Source organism: Leptopilina boulardi, unplaced genomic scaffold, assembly GCF_019393585.1.
Source record: "Leptopilina boulardi isolate dan_hultmark-lab unplaced genomic scaffold, ZJU_Lbou_2.1 LbouV2_122, whole genome shotgun sequence".
Taxonomy (NCBI): Eukaryota; Metazoa; Arthropoda; class Insecta; order Hymenoptera; family Figitidae; genus Leptopilina; species Leptopilina boulardi.
In genome coordinates this window covers 888700-907558 of record NW_026137666.1, presented here as the reverse complement: position 1 = coordinate 907558, position 18859 = coordinate 888700, and the positions used below count along the sequence as shown (strand labels likewise).

Below are 18859 nucleotides of genomic sequence, written 5' to 3'. Positions count from 1 at the left end.
TTATAACAAACATTATTAATATGTAAATAATTGTTATATTTTATTTATTTATATTTACATATTAGTAACTGCATTATTTATATCAATTTATACATTTTTTTATAATTTCACACATTAATTTTTTAATGTAAAATAAAACTATAAATTGAGGGCAATTTCGCGATTTTATATTATAATTTGAAAAATTTATTAATTTTAGTTAATGATTTTTCTAAATTAAAAATATTACCCAATTGTAAATAATCTTTTAATTTTTTATATTCTGTTAAATTTTATTTACCGTGGATGTACCAGTTACCGTCCATGTTCCAGTTTCCGTCCATTTTACAAATATCTCGTATAGTAATTTAAATTATTTTTTAACAATAATTTATTCCTTTTGGCACGCAATCGACTTATTAGTTTAAGTAAACAAATAAATGATAATAATTTTTTTATAAATATTATTTTGAAAATTAAACTGGACGGAAACTAGGTCTTAGGTGGACGGTAACTGGGACATCCACGGTATAATTTTCAATTTAAACCACCAGTCTAAATCTATTTTTTAATTTGTTTTTCTTTTCAAATATTTTAATTGAATAATTATTCCTGTCTTTTAATTTACATAATGAAATAGGAGGATATTAAACAAACACGTTTATATTTATTTAGATATAAATAAAGCATGCTATGTAAGGCTAAGTCCACAATAGATTTCATTGTCGTTTAAGGGTGCAGTCGCATGTGAGCAGAATTACTAAAAGCAGAAAACGCTTTTCTTGAGAGTGTGAAGGATAGCGCGCTATCTTCTGTCCTTTACACTCTCATGAAAAGCGTTTTCTGCTTTCGGTTTTCTGCTCACATGGGACTGCACCCTAACTCGTCTATATCTTACATTGGCGATGTGATTACTTTTTGCTTGCCTTGACTCGCTTCGTAAATAAACTGATTCGCTTCAAAACGTGGTGACTCGCACCTTAGTGGCTTGATTCCCAGATTAAACAGCTTGATTCACTTCTTAAGCATACTTAAATTTTCTTCACACAGTGATTCCTTTTTAATCTAAATGATTCTAATATATAAAAATGATTCGCATTCAATTATTCTTATTTCAGAAATAAGAACATGATTTCATTAAAATGTGAATTATGTAGAGTTATCTAAATGTTGATTTCAAGCATTAAAAACTACTGATTCGAGAGTGAACGGCCCCTCGAAAAAAACAAAACGTGTCTCGCCACTACCGACTCTCCCTTATATAAATATGTATATAAAGCATATATACATGTGAGGCATTTCATATGAGAATACGGGGTCATATCTCTGATTTTTTTCAAAATTCGGTAAATTGTAGGGATAGTGGTGCTAAATAAATGTACAAATTTTGAATTTGAAATTTTGAATATTTTTCGAGATATTTGCAATAACAAATTTGAGCAATATTTTTTTGCTTTACTTATAACTTTTTTCCTACTAAAAATAGAGAAAAATGTTGTAAATGTTTTTTACGCAGAAGATCTTAAACTTTTAGAAAAAAATTATTTTTTAAAAAAATATTAATTTTTAAACAATTTGTTTAAAAAATAAAATTTGTTTATAACTTTTAAACATGTTCTCCCTCATTTAGAAACGCGAAAAAAGTCATGAATATTGTTTAAGTCATAATAAATCGTTGGTTAAATTTTTGAGATGGCATTATTTTTTCTTTTCGAGATATTAATTAATTAACTAACAAAAGGTAATAAAAAATTAAATATTTTACGAACAAATAAAATTAGAGTAATTTTAAAAACACCATTAGAATGCTTATCAAAATCCGCATCCAACGAGGCTTATATAAACTATATGACTGAAAAATACCATGCCGAGTAGGTAGACAGCCTCCTCCAATTTGTGTCGTGGGGTGCTGAAACATCGATTTTCAATAAGCATCTGTTAATAATTTAAATTTGTTAAAAATGTTATTTACACTGGTTTTATTTAACACAGAATTAGATGATCTTCCAAATAAAAAAAGAATTGACGATTTATCTTCATTTCTTCAAATGTTATTAATTATTTAAATAATTTTTATTATTAATTATTAATTTAACACCCGTTTATTAGAAATAGTTCATATAGGTCTCGTTGGATGCGGATTTTGATAAAAATTCTAATGGTGTTTTTAAAATTACTCTAATTTTATTTGTTCGTAAAATATTTCAATATTTATTAACTTTTGTTAGTTAATTAATTAATATCTCGAAAACAAAAAATAATACCATCTCAAAAATTTAACCATCAATTTCTTATGACTTAAACAATATTCATGATTTTTTTCGCGCTTCTAAATGAGGGAGAACATGTTTAAAAGTTATAAACAAATTTTTTTTTTAAACAAATTGTTTAAAAATTAATATTTTTTTAAAAAAATAATTTTTTTCTAAAAGTTTAAGATCTTCCGCGTAAAAAACATTCAAAACATTTTTCTCTATTTTTAGTAGGAAAAAAGTTATAAGTAAAGCAAAAAAATACTGCTGAAATTTGTTATTGTAAATATCTCGAAAAATATTAAAAATTTCAAATTCAAAATTTTTACACTTATTTAGCACCACTATCACTACAATTTACTGAATTTTAAGAAAAATCCGAGACATGACCCCGTATTCTCATATGAAATGGCTCATGTATATAATGTATCCTGACACGTATGGAGTTACTTTTTAGAAAAAGGACATTTTTTCTTAAATTTGCTTTTTCCAAAACAATGTTTTTGGACCTGTCGGACATCCTAAAAAAACTATTGCATCGATTAAGCTAAAATTTTTATGGATTATTTTTTTAAACAATTTAAGTTGAAAAAACAAGGTCAGAAATGAAAAAAGTCGGCCACTTTGTATTTTTTCATTGAAAATAGTTGATCGTAGTACCGAAGATAGCGACAAGCTTAGGTTCAAGAAAACATAAAAAATTTTATTTTTCTATGACCTAAATTGGAGATATTGTGTCCGCTAATCACAAGTAGCGGTATTTTCAGGCAGCTATGACAGCAAGATAATCCGTAATAAATAAGGAATAAAAATTTTTTTTGAATAGTTTAAAACCCCTTCTTTTAGGTATAAAAAGTTTGAAGTAAATAAAATAAAATTTGTAATAAAAAAAATGTTTAAGAAAAGTGACTGAGATGTGGTACTAACCCCTTAACTATCGAAGAATACGCTTCCAATGTTTTAAAGTGAAGTTCACATTCCTTTACATTTTATAAGCGTAGAACCGAGCGCTAATCAAGTACAAAGGCCACAGTCTGGATCACGCGGCCAGAAGGACGGAGCTTTTTTTATTTACGTAGCCTTGTAAGACGTGATGATCGGAAATGAATTTAGAAATCGTAAAAATGACAACACTAAAAAAAATAGCATTGAACCAAGAAAATTTTACTTGGTTCACGAAAATTGTGGGAATAAATACGGTCAAATCAATTATGCTACTGTTTCAAGAAAACCATTTATACTTGGTGCAGTATATTTGAAACAAGAACATATGTTCTTTACAAGAAAATATGGAAATCGATCAAAAAGTTAATCGACTTCTGTGAGTATGAGTAAAATATTTTCTTGTTCTAAGAATATTTGTAGTCAAATTAATTATTGCATTTGATTCATTTAAATCTTTGTAATGTTGGTTCAAGTAAGTAAAGATTTAAATCAAAAAATTATTTACATTGTCAGAAGAATGAATGTTCTTGGTCCAAGAAAATATGGAATTCGTCTAAGAAGTTAATTGACTTCTAAGAAATGTAAAATATATTAACTCAAGATCATTATATATGGGATAAAATTCCTGTAGCGAACTAAGTGAAAAAAAAATAATCATATCGGGCTGTATCTTGCACATAGTTTAGCCCTAAAGGTAAATACTTTAACCACGAAGTATTGTTAGGTTTTTTCAAAAACTGTCGGAGAGGGAGGGGGTTGATTTTTTTTGAAAACTTTAAACAGTGGATTTTTGAAGGCTTGTAACTTTTAAACAGAAAGATGAAAAAAAATTTGACCTACATGTTTTGAAAAGGTTTTTTCCTGCTCTTTCGAACGGTGAAATTTTTTTTTTAATTCAAATTTTGACCCTTTTTTGGAAAATCAAACTATTTTTTGACTTTTTTTTAAGTTCGGTCCTTTTTATTTTTTTTATTTATTTTTTTTTAAAAGCTAAAAATGTGTATTTTCACCACAAAAAATATTGAGATGTGCTTTTTTCTTATTTTCCAGATATTAATTAATTAATTAATTAATTAAATGTTAATAAAAAATGAAATATTTCACAACTAAATAAAGTTATTGCAATCCTGAAGATACCAATTGAAAGCTGACGTAATTCCGCATCCAACGAGCCCTATATGAACTATTTTGGATTAAAGGATTTTTTATAAACAATTGCCATGTTAGCCAATTGTTTATTAACAATCCACTAACCCAAAGTACTTCATATAGGGCTCGTTGGATTCGGAATTTTGTCAACTTTCATTTAGTAACGTCAGAATTACTATACCGTTATTCGTTTATAAAAAATATATAAATTTTTATTAACATTAATTAATTATTAAACTAATATTTCGAAAATAACAAAAGAGGACATCTCAATATTTTTTCAGGTAAAAATGCACATTTTTAACAGACAAAAAAAAATAAATTAATTAAAAACAAGACCGAACTTAAAAAAAAGTCAAAAAAAATTTTAATTTTCAGAAAAAATGGTCAAATTTTGAATTTTTTGAAATATTTTTTCACCAATCGAAAAAGCACAAAAAACAGGCGCTCGTGCTACGCGAAAATCCATTAGCATTGTGGATAGCTTGTTTCTCTTATTCACTAAATCTAGTTGGTACGGCAGCGATGAAATGTTGTTTAGAAGCACAAAAGTTTTTCGATTTTTTAGAAAGAATTTATGTTTTCTTTACTGGATCATCTGAGTGCTACGAATTACTAGTTCAAAAGTTGAAACAAAGTGTGATGGACAGCAATGATCGCTCATTGATTCCTAAAAGAGTAAGTACAACAAGATGGGCATCTTGATCAGAGGCTGTAATTCTTGTCTAAATTGGAAACATGCATTCAGATCGTCTTTTGGAATGAAATTTTACAAAGAGTCAACAAAATTAGTTTGAAATTACAGAGCATCAATTCAGATCTTAACACGTTAATTTAGGAAAAGAAAAATCTGAATTGCATGAATATGAACGTAAACGAGTCCGCAAACAGAATATAAGATTAAATAATCTAGGCTACAAACAGATGGAAAATGTTCAGTTGACATCCTCTGAAAAGTTTCGTATTGAATGTTTCACCCCTGTAAGTAGATCAGCTTCTCGAGTCTTTAACTCAAAGAATTGTAGCTTATGAAAAGGCTAGTAATTATTTTGAATTCTTAAGACATTTGAAAATTTATCTTTTCAAGAAATTAAAGAGCATTGCCTTAAGCTAATTGATATCTATAAAGACGACGAGGAAGAAAATTTAATACCAGAACTTGTTTAATTTAAAGAATATGTTAAACAGTGTGATATTGATAGAGAAACTGATAATAAAAAGAACAATGACTGTTTCGAGCTTAAAATGTTCAAGCTGATAATTGGGAAAAAAATGCAAGAAGTTTTTCCAAATGTTTTTATTCTTTTGAAAATTTACCTGGTTCTTATGACAACAAATTGTACTAGTGAGAGGTCATTTTCAAAACTCAAATTGATAAAATCTCATTTAAGGTCATCCATGGGTCAAGATCGACTTAATCATTTTTCTTTGATGAGTATTGAAAGCGACTTATTAAAACAATTGTCTTTTTTGGATATTATCGAAGAATTTTCTGATAAAAAATGTAGTAAAATATTATTGTAAAGGTATAGTATTCTCTATGATTGATATGTATTTTATTTTAAGAGAAAAAACTAAAAATTTTTAACCAAAGTAGTGGATAAGTAATATAAAAGTTATAAATGATTTGAAAAGAAAATTTAAAGGAGGAAGAAAACACTTTCTGTAGTTACTGTCTTATTTAGGGTATACAATGCTTTTTATAATAAATTCCTGTTAGTATGTAATATATACTTTATTTAAAATTTTTGGAAAACCCTTTCCTTGCATGGGGCCCCACCAGAGTTGCCTAGGGGCCCATTTTTGGTAAATCTGACTCTGTTCAGGACATCCTATGGACATCGCTTTGATGTAATTCGGATAATAATAATATTTCCGTTTGAATGGGGGAGGGATATTTCCTGAGGTAATTCCACATCCGGTTTTTTAATAAAAGAAAGCTACTTACTAACAGATTTCGGATACTGTTCTATGACAAAAAAGAACAAGTTCTAGAACTGGTGAGGAACAGATCAGTAAAAATATCGTCCCCTTGAAGGCAAAAAACAGTAAGAGGATATGTAACAATTCTAGAACAATGTTCTAGATCATTGTTCTAGAATAAATATGTAAAAATTTGATAACAAAATAAATTATTATAAATTTTAATTCTATAACAATTCTGTAACCGAACTATAACAATATTCTAGAAGAATTACAAAACTTTTTTTGTAAAAGTTTAATAAAAATAAAATTGTGATTTGTAATTTGTAGTTTATTTGAGTAAAATTTTCCTGACTTAAAAAACTTTAAAAAAGTAACTGCTCACATAGCACAGTATGACACAAATAGCATTGGAATATTTTTTGGAATATTCCTGTAATATATAATGGAGATCAAAGTGTCCGCATCATGATGATATCTCAGTGATATTGGTAGAATAGTCCAGTGATATTGAGGGAATATTTCACGGAAATAATTTATTAAATATTTTTATAGATTGAAAGAAAATAATAATGATAAAAATAAAATAGTTTATAAATATTTTTTCTCAATTTTCAAAATAATAAAGAAAATCAATTTCCGTTGAAGATTAGAACAGAGACAGAACAACTGTTGCAGAGCAGGTCTAGAACACAGTTCCAGAACTGTTCTATAAGAAAATTGTAACACTTGTTGTAGAACAAGTTACACTTTTTGTTCTAGAACAGTTACATAATGTGCAAATTGGGGAGTGATTAATATTTTCTTTGCTATTATTTAAAATACGATCCAGTGATAAATTCTTAATTTAAATTTAAAAATTGTATTGTAACTTACCTTGAAACCAACATTTGTCCTTACTGAATTCAGGTTTTATTATATAATCTGGAATATTTGGAAGTGTTTCCATAACGCAACATAAGAGCGTTAAAATTAAAGAACATCCCCATGCGTAAATTGTGTACATAATGAATTTTCTGTTTTCTCGTTGGTTAAAACTCCCATGTGAAAGTCGAAAGCCACTATAACATAAATATAATTTCATTTGAAATGTTTGTCTATTTATATTAAAAAAAAGTGCGGTGTTTCCTTACAAAAATAATTGATAGAATACGTTAAAATTGCACTCTACCGGTAAAAACTCTTCAGAAACACAGTAAAAACTAAAATATAAGAATACTAAAATAAAGAATGTGATTTTGATTTAGAAGGTTTTAGAAGTGTTAAAAGAGTATTTATAACTTGTTCTAAAAATGTACTAAGAGCTCAAAAGTTTATCCTAAGATTTAAAAAAAAAAATTTTAAAAGTTTTAGTCTATTATAATATCAATGATATTTTATTTTTCGTTATCTACATGTATTAATACAGTATATTGATAAAAAATATGTTCTTGATTCAAAAAATATGAATTAAATCTACGTGACAATTATGATCTCCAAAGAACCTATCGTATTTCGTTACTTTTTTTAAATTTACTAGAATAGTATAATAATTTACATTAATGAGATATTACCAAATATAAACAAAAGATTACTAACTGAAAAATAAAAAGTTTAAATGATTATAATAAATTGTACCAAATATTAATTTTTTATTATCCCTGAAGAATTTCAAATAAAAAATGGGGGGTTTATGAAACGTGATGTCCATTTGCGGGTTAGGAGTTAACTTGTACGTGACAGGGGGGGTAAGGGTAAAAAATCTAGAAAAACTGCGTGACATCATTTGTGAACGCTCCCTATAAAAATTTCATAAATAAAAGTTGTTTCTCTTTAAAATATATAAAAAAATGTCTCTTGATATTTTTCCTTATCTTGCGTAGTTTTCAATAAATTTCTCATTTTTAAAAAAAGCTCTTATCTGCGGAATTTTATGTGTAATGTCCTAACAATAAGTTGAAAAGTTGATTTCTCGAAAAAAGTAAAACCTGTGAAAATTCTTGTCCTATCTGATAGTAAAATATCCCAAAAATTTTTTTTTAATTTTTTTGAAATTTTGGGGGAGGTAGAAAGGGGTCAATCTTATCAGTCAGGAACGCCTACTATTTGAATTTTTGCTGTCTATAAATTCAATAAAAAAAAATTGTCAGGTATGTTTTTTGAAGATTTTTTCATGCTCTTTCCAATGGTGAATTTTGTTTTTAAAAAGTTTTGAATATTGACCTTTGTTTTCTATAATTAAACATAAATTTGCTATTTTCTCTAAAATCGGTCCTGTTTTTAAAAATAAATAATTGCATACGAAAGCTGAAATTTTTTCCGATTTATTTTTTTTAAAAATGACCGATTTTAGTGAAAATAGCAAAGGACCCAACACTTTTCATACAGAAATTGGCTTTCAGTCAATTTTTCTGAAACTTTGCACTTTTGTAGTTTAAGGCCTCCTGAACAAAAAATGTTAATGATAAAATTCAAGTATCACTCGAATTCTCTCAAAAATATCAAAATATCTCAATTGAAATATTATTTTTTCAATTATTATTATTTATATTTTATAATATAATAATATATATTATATATGTTATTATTTATTTATGCAAGCCATTGAAGGAATTTTATTTAACTCTCTTGTAATGTATTGAAGATCATGTCATGTCATTTTATAATTAAAGCAAAAAATGAAATGGCCAATAGAGACAATATTATATGATGAACAAGCTATTATACTGATAGAAACAAAGTATCATGCAGTAAGAAAACGCACGAGCATAAAGGTGCATCATGCACCTTCATTTCGTTTACAAAGCAATAGTATATATACATATATATATATATATATATATATATATACACTACCGTCCGAAATTGTGCGAACTCTGCTTTTTCAATAACTATAAAACTGTTCAAATCATCAAAAATATTAAAACTAAAATTTTTTCCTCTTTATTTTATTAAAGTTAATAAAATTCTGAAAGAAATGACACCTTGACAAAGAGAATATGTTAATTTTTCAATTAGATATCTAAGAAAAACCCAATTTTCAATGTTTTTACTATTTTTTTATTTCTCTGGCAAAAATTAATATTTTTAAACGTTCTTAGGCTCATTGAAATCGTACTTTGTTATGCAATTCAAATTATATAAAACAATTCATGTACACATTCTTCCCTAGCGTATGCAAACCGTGAAAGTTAGCTCATAAAATGTCAAAAAATTGTGATTAATATTTATATGACAAAAAATTATCAGTAAAATGTATAAATTTTAAATTTACTTACATAAATCAGAGAAGTTTAGAATGATATATTTACTTGATTTTTAAACATTATATTTTATTGTAGAATTAAATTTAAATTTTTTGACATTTTATGAGCCAACATTCACGGTTTGCATACGCTAGGGAAGAATGTGTACATGAATTGTTTTATATAATTTGAATTGCATAACAAAATACGATTTCAATGAGCCTAAGAACGTTTAAAAATATTAATTTTTGCCAGAGAAATAAAAAAAATAGTAAAAACATTGAAAATTGTGTTTTTCTTAGATATCTAATTGAAAAATAAACATATTCTCTTTGTCAAGGTGTCATTTCTTTCAGAATTTTATTAGCTTTAATAAAATAAAGAGGAAAAAATTTCAGTTTTAATATTTTTGAAGATTTTAACAGTTTTATCGTTGTTGAAAAAGCAGAGTTCGCACAATTTCGGACGGTAGTGTATATATGTATATACACTACCATCGGAAATTGTCGGTACGGCTGACGTTCGAGGAGTGGAAATTCGGCGCTGACTTTAAAGCAAGATATTTCAAGTTAGAAAAAAGTTAGAGACTTCTAACTAAGATGGTTGCAAAGCTGATTTTTTTTTCATTAACATATTTTGAAAGCCCATAAAAAACTGTTGTAACCTTAATATATGCATATTATAGACGTAATACACGCATTGATCAGTAGATGGCGCTCAAAAACAGTTTGTGTGGGGAATACTTTATCTTCCCCTCTCCCCACTTTGTTGATGGGCTGAAGTAAGCGTAGCAACGGTTGCTAAGTAGTGGATCAGTATGCGTACAGTTATTGAGTCATAGACATGTGCTATCAATTATCATTTGTAGTATGATAATAAATTGTTATATTGTTAATGTTGGTCTAATTATTTATAAAAGTTATTTTTATAACTTAATGGTATGGAGAACCATTTTTATTTAAAGTTATAAACTAAAATCTCCACATTGGTGACCCCGTCTACGATGAACACATGTTTTTGTATCGATGGACATTTTTGCCATCACAGTTTTGAGCCAAATTTATTTTTTGGATTTAATTCAACATTGATTTTTTTACTGTGTTATCCACATATTTTCCAACTAAAATTTCTACAAGTCTGGAACTCTGTGTTATAAAGTTTCACCAGAAAATCTAACATGTGCTCATATAAAAATGCCGCTATTTAAGCATTTTAAAGACACGAAAATTCGCTAAAATGCAGTTAATGTTTTACGCGAATACAAACTATTTTTCCTTTCATCATTTCAACGAATTGGATGTCCATTTTTGGCAATTTAAGTGCAGATTTTCTAAACGACGCTTTTTTCCTTCTGCGGATGTGATGCCATGCTCTTTTCCCACTAAGGATATACTCGGTGAACGAGTTCATGTCGACCTTATCAGCGCCTCCAGGATTCATCCAATGATTTTGACCTATATCGAGAACACCGGCATCAGATGAATCGCCTCCAGGAGCATTTTCTTTGTGGATGAGGATTCAATGCTGGGAGTTTACCGCCAAAATTTCCCTCGTTTTTTGATGGAAGCCATTTTTCTCTGTGGCGCATGACTTTTCCGGGATTTCTGCTAGGAGCATCCCCCTTGTCAACACTTGGTCTCTACGTCATCATTTCACACTGAGGACTTAAAGTATATACATCCTGCAGTGAGTCCAAGTATATGTTCGTGATTTCTCAACAGCTGTTTGACCAGGTGTGTTTAACGAAGAAAATCTACAGTTCAACTTTTTTTAATCTTAATCCGTTAATAAAATTTTTTTAAAAATAATAAATTTTTAAAATTTATATTGTAATTTTTACGATTTTTTTTCTTCTTTTATAAAAAAAAAATTTTTTTCTCCCTTCTTTCAAAATTACTTTTACTTAAAGATGAATTTTGACTTCAGAATGATTTATTGTCAATTGAAATTTGTTATAATTATTTTAATACTTGAATTTTCATTGTTTCATTTTTATATTTTATTATGTTTATTCAGAGAGATGTACTTAGTGTTTTTAATGATTTTTGAAATTAATTACCCTGTTGAAAATTCCTATGTGAGAACACATATGGGATCCCATCCAGGATCTTTTGTGAGTTCTTATGTGGGTTCCCATACAGGTTCACACATAAGATCCTGTATGAAAAGGTTCCTGGGATGAACTTGCGTGAGATCAAGCGCACGATCTTATGTCTCTGTAAAAGCAATAACACAGGATCCCATGAGGTTTCCTGTGTATGTTCCTATATGAACAACACGATAAATAGGAACACACATGGGATCTTATCCGAGATCTTGTATGAGTTCTTACATAGGTTCTCACATATAAGAAGATTAATAGCATATATATAAAAGCATTATATAAAATCTTATTAAGCTGCTATTAATCTTCTTATATGTGAGAGCCTATGTAAGAACTCATACAAGATCTCGGATAAGATCCCATGTGTGTTCCTATTTATCGTGTTGTTCATATAGGAACCTACACAGGAAACCTCATGGGATCCTGTGTTATTGCTCACGCAAGTTCATCCCAGGAACCTTTTCATACAGGATCTTATGTGTGAACCTGTATGGGAACCCACATAAGAACTCACAAGAGATCCTGGATGGGATCCCATATGTGTTCTCACATAGGAATTTTCAACAGGGTAGAATAATGCGGTCCTGGATAATTAATCCTTTTTATATATATAAATTTTTTTTTATCTAAAATTTTTTTTTGCTTATATCTGGTTGTGCTCAACGAGGTATTTAATTAAATTTTTTATTAATTCTATTTTCCCTTTTCCCATTCTACATCAATTGTGGAAGAACTTCAGGAAAAGGTTCTTCTTTTGACCCAACAATTGGAAACTGCAAATGCCACCAACGCAGTCAACGCTGATGCATTGTTGGGAATGGAAAACCAGGAGAATCAACATGATGTCCCCAACGCCCAGGAAAATGCCTATACCGACGCATGTAAGCGTCATATCAGGATTCCTGTATTTTATCAGAACAATTCTACAATTTCGTTTAACATTATCGAAGCATTATTCCGAAACGATAACATTCGTGCTGAAAAATCTCGCGCTGATATAGTCATTGCAGAGTTAGACTCCGACATCGCGTTATCTATCGTCGACATACTGGCACTCGAAACGGTCCCAAATGATATTTATTAACGTATGAAAACTAGACTCATTTCAACCTATTCAGCCTCATCTGCAGCACAGCTCAGGCAGCTATTGAAGGGAGAAGTTTTGAATTCGGGTAAACCATTTAATATCTTAGCTCGCATTCGCAACTTGAGCGGTGGTAAGTGTTCCGATGATGTCATGAAATCTATCTTTCTCGATCAGTTGCCATCTCAGCATCGTGCAATATTAGCTTTTCTAACGTTCGATTCTTTAGATAGTTTAACTACCACAGCTGACAAAATAGCAGATGCCACGTCCCCGTGAACAATGGTGTCGCTTCGGTTGCGTCATCGCCAACTACTAGCAATAGTTTCGAAGCAAAATTAGATCTCATCACTGCAGTGGTTGCAGCAATTAAAACAAAAATGATCGATTCAGAAAAAGAAAATCGTCGTCGTTTTGAACGTTCAACGTTCAAATCTCGAAACCATCAATCTCGTGGCCGTTCTCGAGACAAATCTTCTAGTAAAAATAATTCAAGTTTATGTTGGTATGCCAAAAATTCTCTAAATCAGACAAAAAATGGGTTGATTCTTGTTCTTGGATTAATAAGGATGAAAAATCGGGAAACTAAATGAACAGACCCGAGTTGAGACTGTCGGGTCCGGTGGTAAATCGAAGCGTCTCCATATTAAAGATCGCGAATTGGGTCTGATATTTTTAATCGATACGGGAGCTGATGTATCCCTATTACCCGCCTCACCGCAGAGAGAGAGAAATGAATGTCAAAAGCCTATTTTCAATCAATGATTGCTCAAGGAAAATGTAATCATTCCAGTTCTGCCTGGGCCTTTCCCATTCATATCGTGGATAGAAAAGACGGTGCAATTCGAGTTTGTGGCGATTATCGCGGCTTGAATAATGTTACGGAACCCGATCGTTACCCGGTCCCCCTTTTACACGATTTTTCATCAAAACTCCATGGTAGAAAAATATTTACAAAATTGGATTTCCGTCAAGCCTACAATCAGATTCCCATTAATCCAGAAGATACCAAAAAAACTGCCGTCATAGCCCCTTTTGGGTTATTTGAATATAACGTAATGACCTTTGGCTTCCGTAACACTGGGCAGACCTTCCAGCGTTACATTTTCCAAGCGTTGGGCGAACGCTTGAAAAAATTCCGTCTACGATTAAATCTCGACAAGTGTCTTTTTGGCAAAAGCGAACTTGAATTATTAGGCTATCTTGTCAACAGTGAGGGCATTCGCCCCACTCCCGAGAAATTTAAGGCTATTATTGAATTCCCGCGTCCTGAAACTATCGTCGAATTGCGTCGATTTTTGGGACTCGCTAATTTTTATCGCCGTAATATCAGACATACCGCTCAAATTCAGGATCCACTTAATCATTTTCTTCGCGATTTTCGCAAAAATGATAAGCGTGTTGTACCTTGGGATCCCGTTTCCGAAGCAGCTTTTGAGAGAGTTAAGCATGAGATAGCCAATGCTGCATTGATATTTCATCCTTCTCCTCACGCCGAGACACGTCTAATAACGGATGCTTCCAACACCGGTATTGGTTCTGCTCTCGAACAAAAAATCGGAAACGATAGGAAGTCCCTCGCGTTTTTCTCGCGAAAGCTTACCCCATCCCAATGCAATTATAGTGCCTATGATTGGGAGTTGACGGCCATCTTTGGATCGGTAAAATACTTCAAACATTTTCTCGGTCCTAACGACTTCAAAATCGTGACGGATCACAAGCCTCTCGTCTACGCATTTAAACAACGTCCAGAAAAAGCATCTCCTCGCCAAATTAATCAGCTATCGTTTATCTCGCAGTTTACCAAAATATCCAGGCATGTTAATTTGAATCGCATTTCGTAGCTCCGAAATCTCGTTTTCGTCACATCCACATCGACATCGTTGGTCTTCTTCCGGTTGATTCTGGTTTCAGATATTGTCTGACCATGATCGACCAATTTTCACGTTGGCCAGAAGCTGTCCCACTACGGGACATCGAAGCTATCACAGTGGTTCGCGCACTCATGGGCAACTGGGTATCTCGATTTCGTTCACCCGAGACGATCACTACGGATCAGGGCAGCCAATTTGAATCCGCATTTTTTCAAGCATTGCTAAAATTCATTGGCTCCAAACGCATACGCACCATCCTACTTCGAACGGCATCATTGAACGATGGCATAGAACTTTCAAGGCTACTATCATCCCTACTGAAAATCCCTGTACAAGATGTTGTACAATTTCCTGTACAGGATCAGCAACTGAACTTGTACAAGTTCTGACCAGTTCCTGTACAGGAAAATGCATACGAATTTGGAACAAGTACATGTGTGAGATGTTGTACAAAATCTGGTACAAGAAAGATACTTGTACAAGAAAATGTACATGATCTTGTACAATTTCATGTATAAGTACTTGTACATGAACACGTCCATGTTCTTGCACATGTTAATTAATGTTTTTCTTTACTTAAAAATAAAAACTTCAAAGGCTGCGCAATAGTTTACTTTAACCTTTACAGCTGCGCAATAGTTTTTAGCATGCATGAGTTACAAATCTCAGTGGTTAAAAATTATCAAAATCTCAAATTTTATTTAAAAAAAACTTATACATGAAATTGTACAAGATCATGTACATTTTCTTGTACAAGATCTTGCACCAGATCTTGTACAAGATCTCACACATGAACTTGTTCCAAATTCGTATGCATTTTCTTGTACAGGAACTGGTCAGAACTTGTACAAGTTCAGTTGCTGATTCTGTACAGGAAATTGTACAAGATCTTATACAGGGATTTTCAGTAGGGATGTGCCATGCCACTCGTGAATGGACCAGGATTTTTAAAAGTTAACTTTAACTTTATTAAAATTTACATGCTGTTTACATATAACTTTTGGAAAAGTTAACTTTAACTTTTGAAAAATTTAACTTTTAGAAAAGTTAACTTTAACTTTTAGAATAGTTAAGTTTAACTTGTAGAAAACCTAACTTTAAGTTTTAGAAAATTTTAAATTTCTGATTTATTTATCCAACTATTGTGAGAATTATCGAATCCAAGCCATTTTACATAAACTTTATTATGACGATTTTTGAGAACTTTTTCGACGAGATAAACATCTGAATATTTGACTTTGGAAATTTCTTCTTCATAGAAGCCGCCTTCGATGGGTTGATCTTGATAATCCTCCAGCTTGTATGTTACCGGCTTCGTTGATTTTACTTTAGTGATGGTAAATATTTCAGTTGTCCAGTTGGGTGTGTATCTTTTTTCGAAAACATTTTTATACTTGCTAACTCGCACTTTATCACCAACTTTGAATTTTGCTTTCTTAGATAAAATTTTCCTTTGTTTGGATATGCGTTTTAACAGTCTCTTTTCATCTTCTCTGCTGACATCATTAGGTTCCATTGCAATAGTGCGATGTTTATTATTATTGTACTTTTTAACAAGAGATGATAAAATGTCTTCCCATTTGTAATTTCCTCTTAAGTTGAATTGTGGCCACATCATATTTTTTATGTCCGGTTAAATCTTTCAATAATTGAAGCATTTAAATTACTATAAGTTGAATACAGTTTAATTTTATATGATTTCATTAAACTCTCTAATATAGAATTATAAAATTCTTTCTCTTTATCAGTATGCAATTTTTTAGGAACACGTCCATTCACGAGTATAGATTCCATAGCTTCAGAAACATCTTTTCCACTTTTACTTTTTACAGGAATAGCCCATGTATACTTAGAAAATATATCTATAACTGTAAGCATATATTTTAAACCTTTATTAACTTTGGAATAAGATATCATTTCAACTAAATCTGCTTGCCAAGTTTCATCAATTTCACGCATTTCTACTTTTCGACGTGGATAATTTCTCCTAGCTTGCCTATGTAACTCTGTCACAACTGTTAACTTTTGATCATTCATGTTGAAGGATTTGTAACAAAGAAGTAATCTTAATAGAACAATATTCAATATAATAATGATCTTAATTTTACAAGTTCACTCTTAATATATAATTTGAGCTTCCCGTAATTCTTCAATTATTGACATAATTTCATTGTTATGACTTGAATTGACAGCCTGTTGTCCCACGTGAAAAGATTACCGGTAAACTCCGCGAAGTAGCTCCGCGGAATTTCCGCAGAGCAGCTCCGCAGATTTTCCGCGAAATTTCCGCAAATTTTTTTTTGCATAATAATATATTTATGTTAATATTTAAAATAATATAAAATTAAATTGTGTATATTCTACTTAAAATTACTTTTTAATTTTTAGTTAACAAGTGAGAGAAGACTTTGACACTAATTTTGTTAACAAAAAAAAAAAAATATAAAAATAGGTTCACGGTTATAGCCGGTAAAGATGTATGTATTTTTCTTTTCTACTTAAAAAAGTAATCCCAAAATTGATATCAGATTATTGCATTAAAGAGAGTTAAATATATAATAGATTAAATAGTTTTTTACTTGTATTTATCCTTTTTATAAGACAATAATAAAATTCATTTCATATAAAAATTTTATTAATAAAAAAATAAAAATGCATTTGCCATATGATACTGATTTCTATTTATTTAATAAAATTTATTTCACTCATTATATATTTTAATTTTTAGTAGGGTTAAATTAGGTTACAATTAAAACTTTCAGAAAATAACTTTATAATCTAAATACAGGTTATAAGCTCTTAAAAAGGTTTGGAAAAAGAAATGATTTCCCGGTCGTTACCGTTACTTATTGATGGCTTCGTAATATGAAAATTTTATACGACATATGTTTAACATCCCCAAAAAATTGTATTCTTGCTGCTGCCTAGTTCTTGAGTGACATCGATTTGTTATTCTTCTAATGCTTCGTATTTTCATCATGTCTTGAAATGTTAAAATCCTTAAAAAATCCTTACCGATTGTAACCACGAAACTATCCTAAAGGTTATCAATATATTTTTTTCAAAAAATTGACGTGTCTAACAGTAAATCTTGTCTCAGTTGTTAACTAAAGTATAAAACGTAATTTAAATAGAATGTATTGAATTTAATATTATATTACTTTAAATAATAACATAAATATATTATTATGCAAAAAAAAATTTGCGGAAATTTCGCGGAAAATCCGCGGAGCTGCTCTGCGGAAATTCCGCGGAGCTACTTCGCGGAGTTTACCGGTAATCTTTTCACGTGGGACGTGGAAGCGTTACCGGTAAAATCCGCGGAAACTCCGCGGAGTGACTCCGCGGAAATTCCGCGGATTTTCCGCAAATTTTTTTTACCGGTAGTTTTGTGCGGAACAAGTAAAAATTAAGCACTAGGAAGTCATAAATGGTCCACCGGGTATCCAGATGAATGCAGGTCAACATCTTTAGGGAGATTGTTTTATTAATTAACGAAAATATTACATCAGGAAATCACCATTGTCTGGATCAATTCAGGCCAACATCTTCAGGAAAGTTTACCTCAAATAGTGAAAATAATACACTAGGAAGTTAATAAATTCCAGGTAGATCTTGATAAACTTTTTCTTGGAGGATTCTAGAAACGAAAATTAAAATTTCCAAGAGTTTCTCGAAAATATTTTAACGTCAGACGACTTGAACTTGAACTTGGAAGTTTTACCGACAAAATAGGTAAGTTTATTAGTACGCCCTGTATACAATAGGTGATTTTCTAGTACTTTTTTCAACATTTGAAATTAATTTCTTCGAAAACGATGACTTGAATTGATCCGGAAAGTAGGCTATTTTCTGGTGTATTTTATTACTATTTAAAGCTAATTTTCCTAAAAACTTGACCTGGACCTACCCGGAACTTTCTTAACTTCCTGGTGTATTATTTCCACTATTTGAGGTAAGCTTTCCCGAAGATGTTGACCTGAATTGATCCAGACAATGGTGAATTCCTGGTGTAATATTTTCGTTAATTAACACAATCTCCCTAAAGATGTTGACCTGCATTCACCTGGATACCCGGTGGACCATTTATGATTTGCCAGTGCTGAATTTTTCCCTACTGTTCCACCATGATATAAGATTGTAGAAGTTCCAGCACACATCATTTACCTTCCAGTCGCCGTAAGGACAATCAGAACGGTATTTTGGTTAATTTTAGAGGAGAGACAATAACAATCCGTTTACACATTAAATCAACGTAATGGGTATTGTTTATAATCGAAAAGTTGGAAGTAGTTATAAAACTCAAACACCATGTCCACCGAAGA

General features: G+C 30.6%; 2 protein-coding genes across 3 annotated transcripts in view; one reads left to right on the top strand and one right to left on the bottom strand.

Moving 5' to 3' along the window:
* LOC127287452 (G-protein coupled receptor Mth2-like) overlaps window positions 1–18859 on the bottom strand; it is an 81705-nt gene that overhangs the window by 34325 nt on the left and 28521 nt on the right. For both annotated transcript variants that reach the window (XM_051314403.1, XM_051314395.1), the window contains one exon: window positions 7125–7309. In XM_051314403.1, the coding sequence (XP_051170360.1) occupies window positions 7125–7309 (185 nt within the window). The remainder of the gene's footprint in view (window positions 1–7124; window positions 7310–18859) is intronic.
* LOC127287467 (beta carbonic anhydrase 1) overlaps window positions 1–18859 on the top strand; it is a 246247-nt gene that overhangs the window by 200743 nt on the left and 26645 nt on the right. The gene's annotated exons all lie outside the window — the stretch shown is intronic.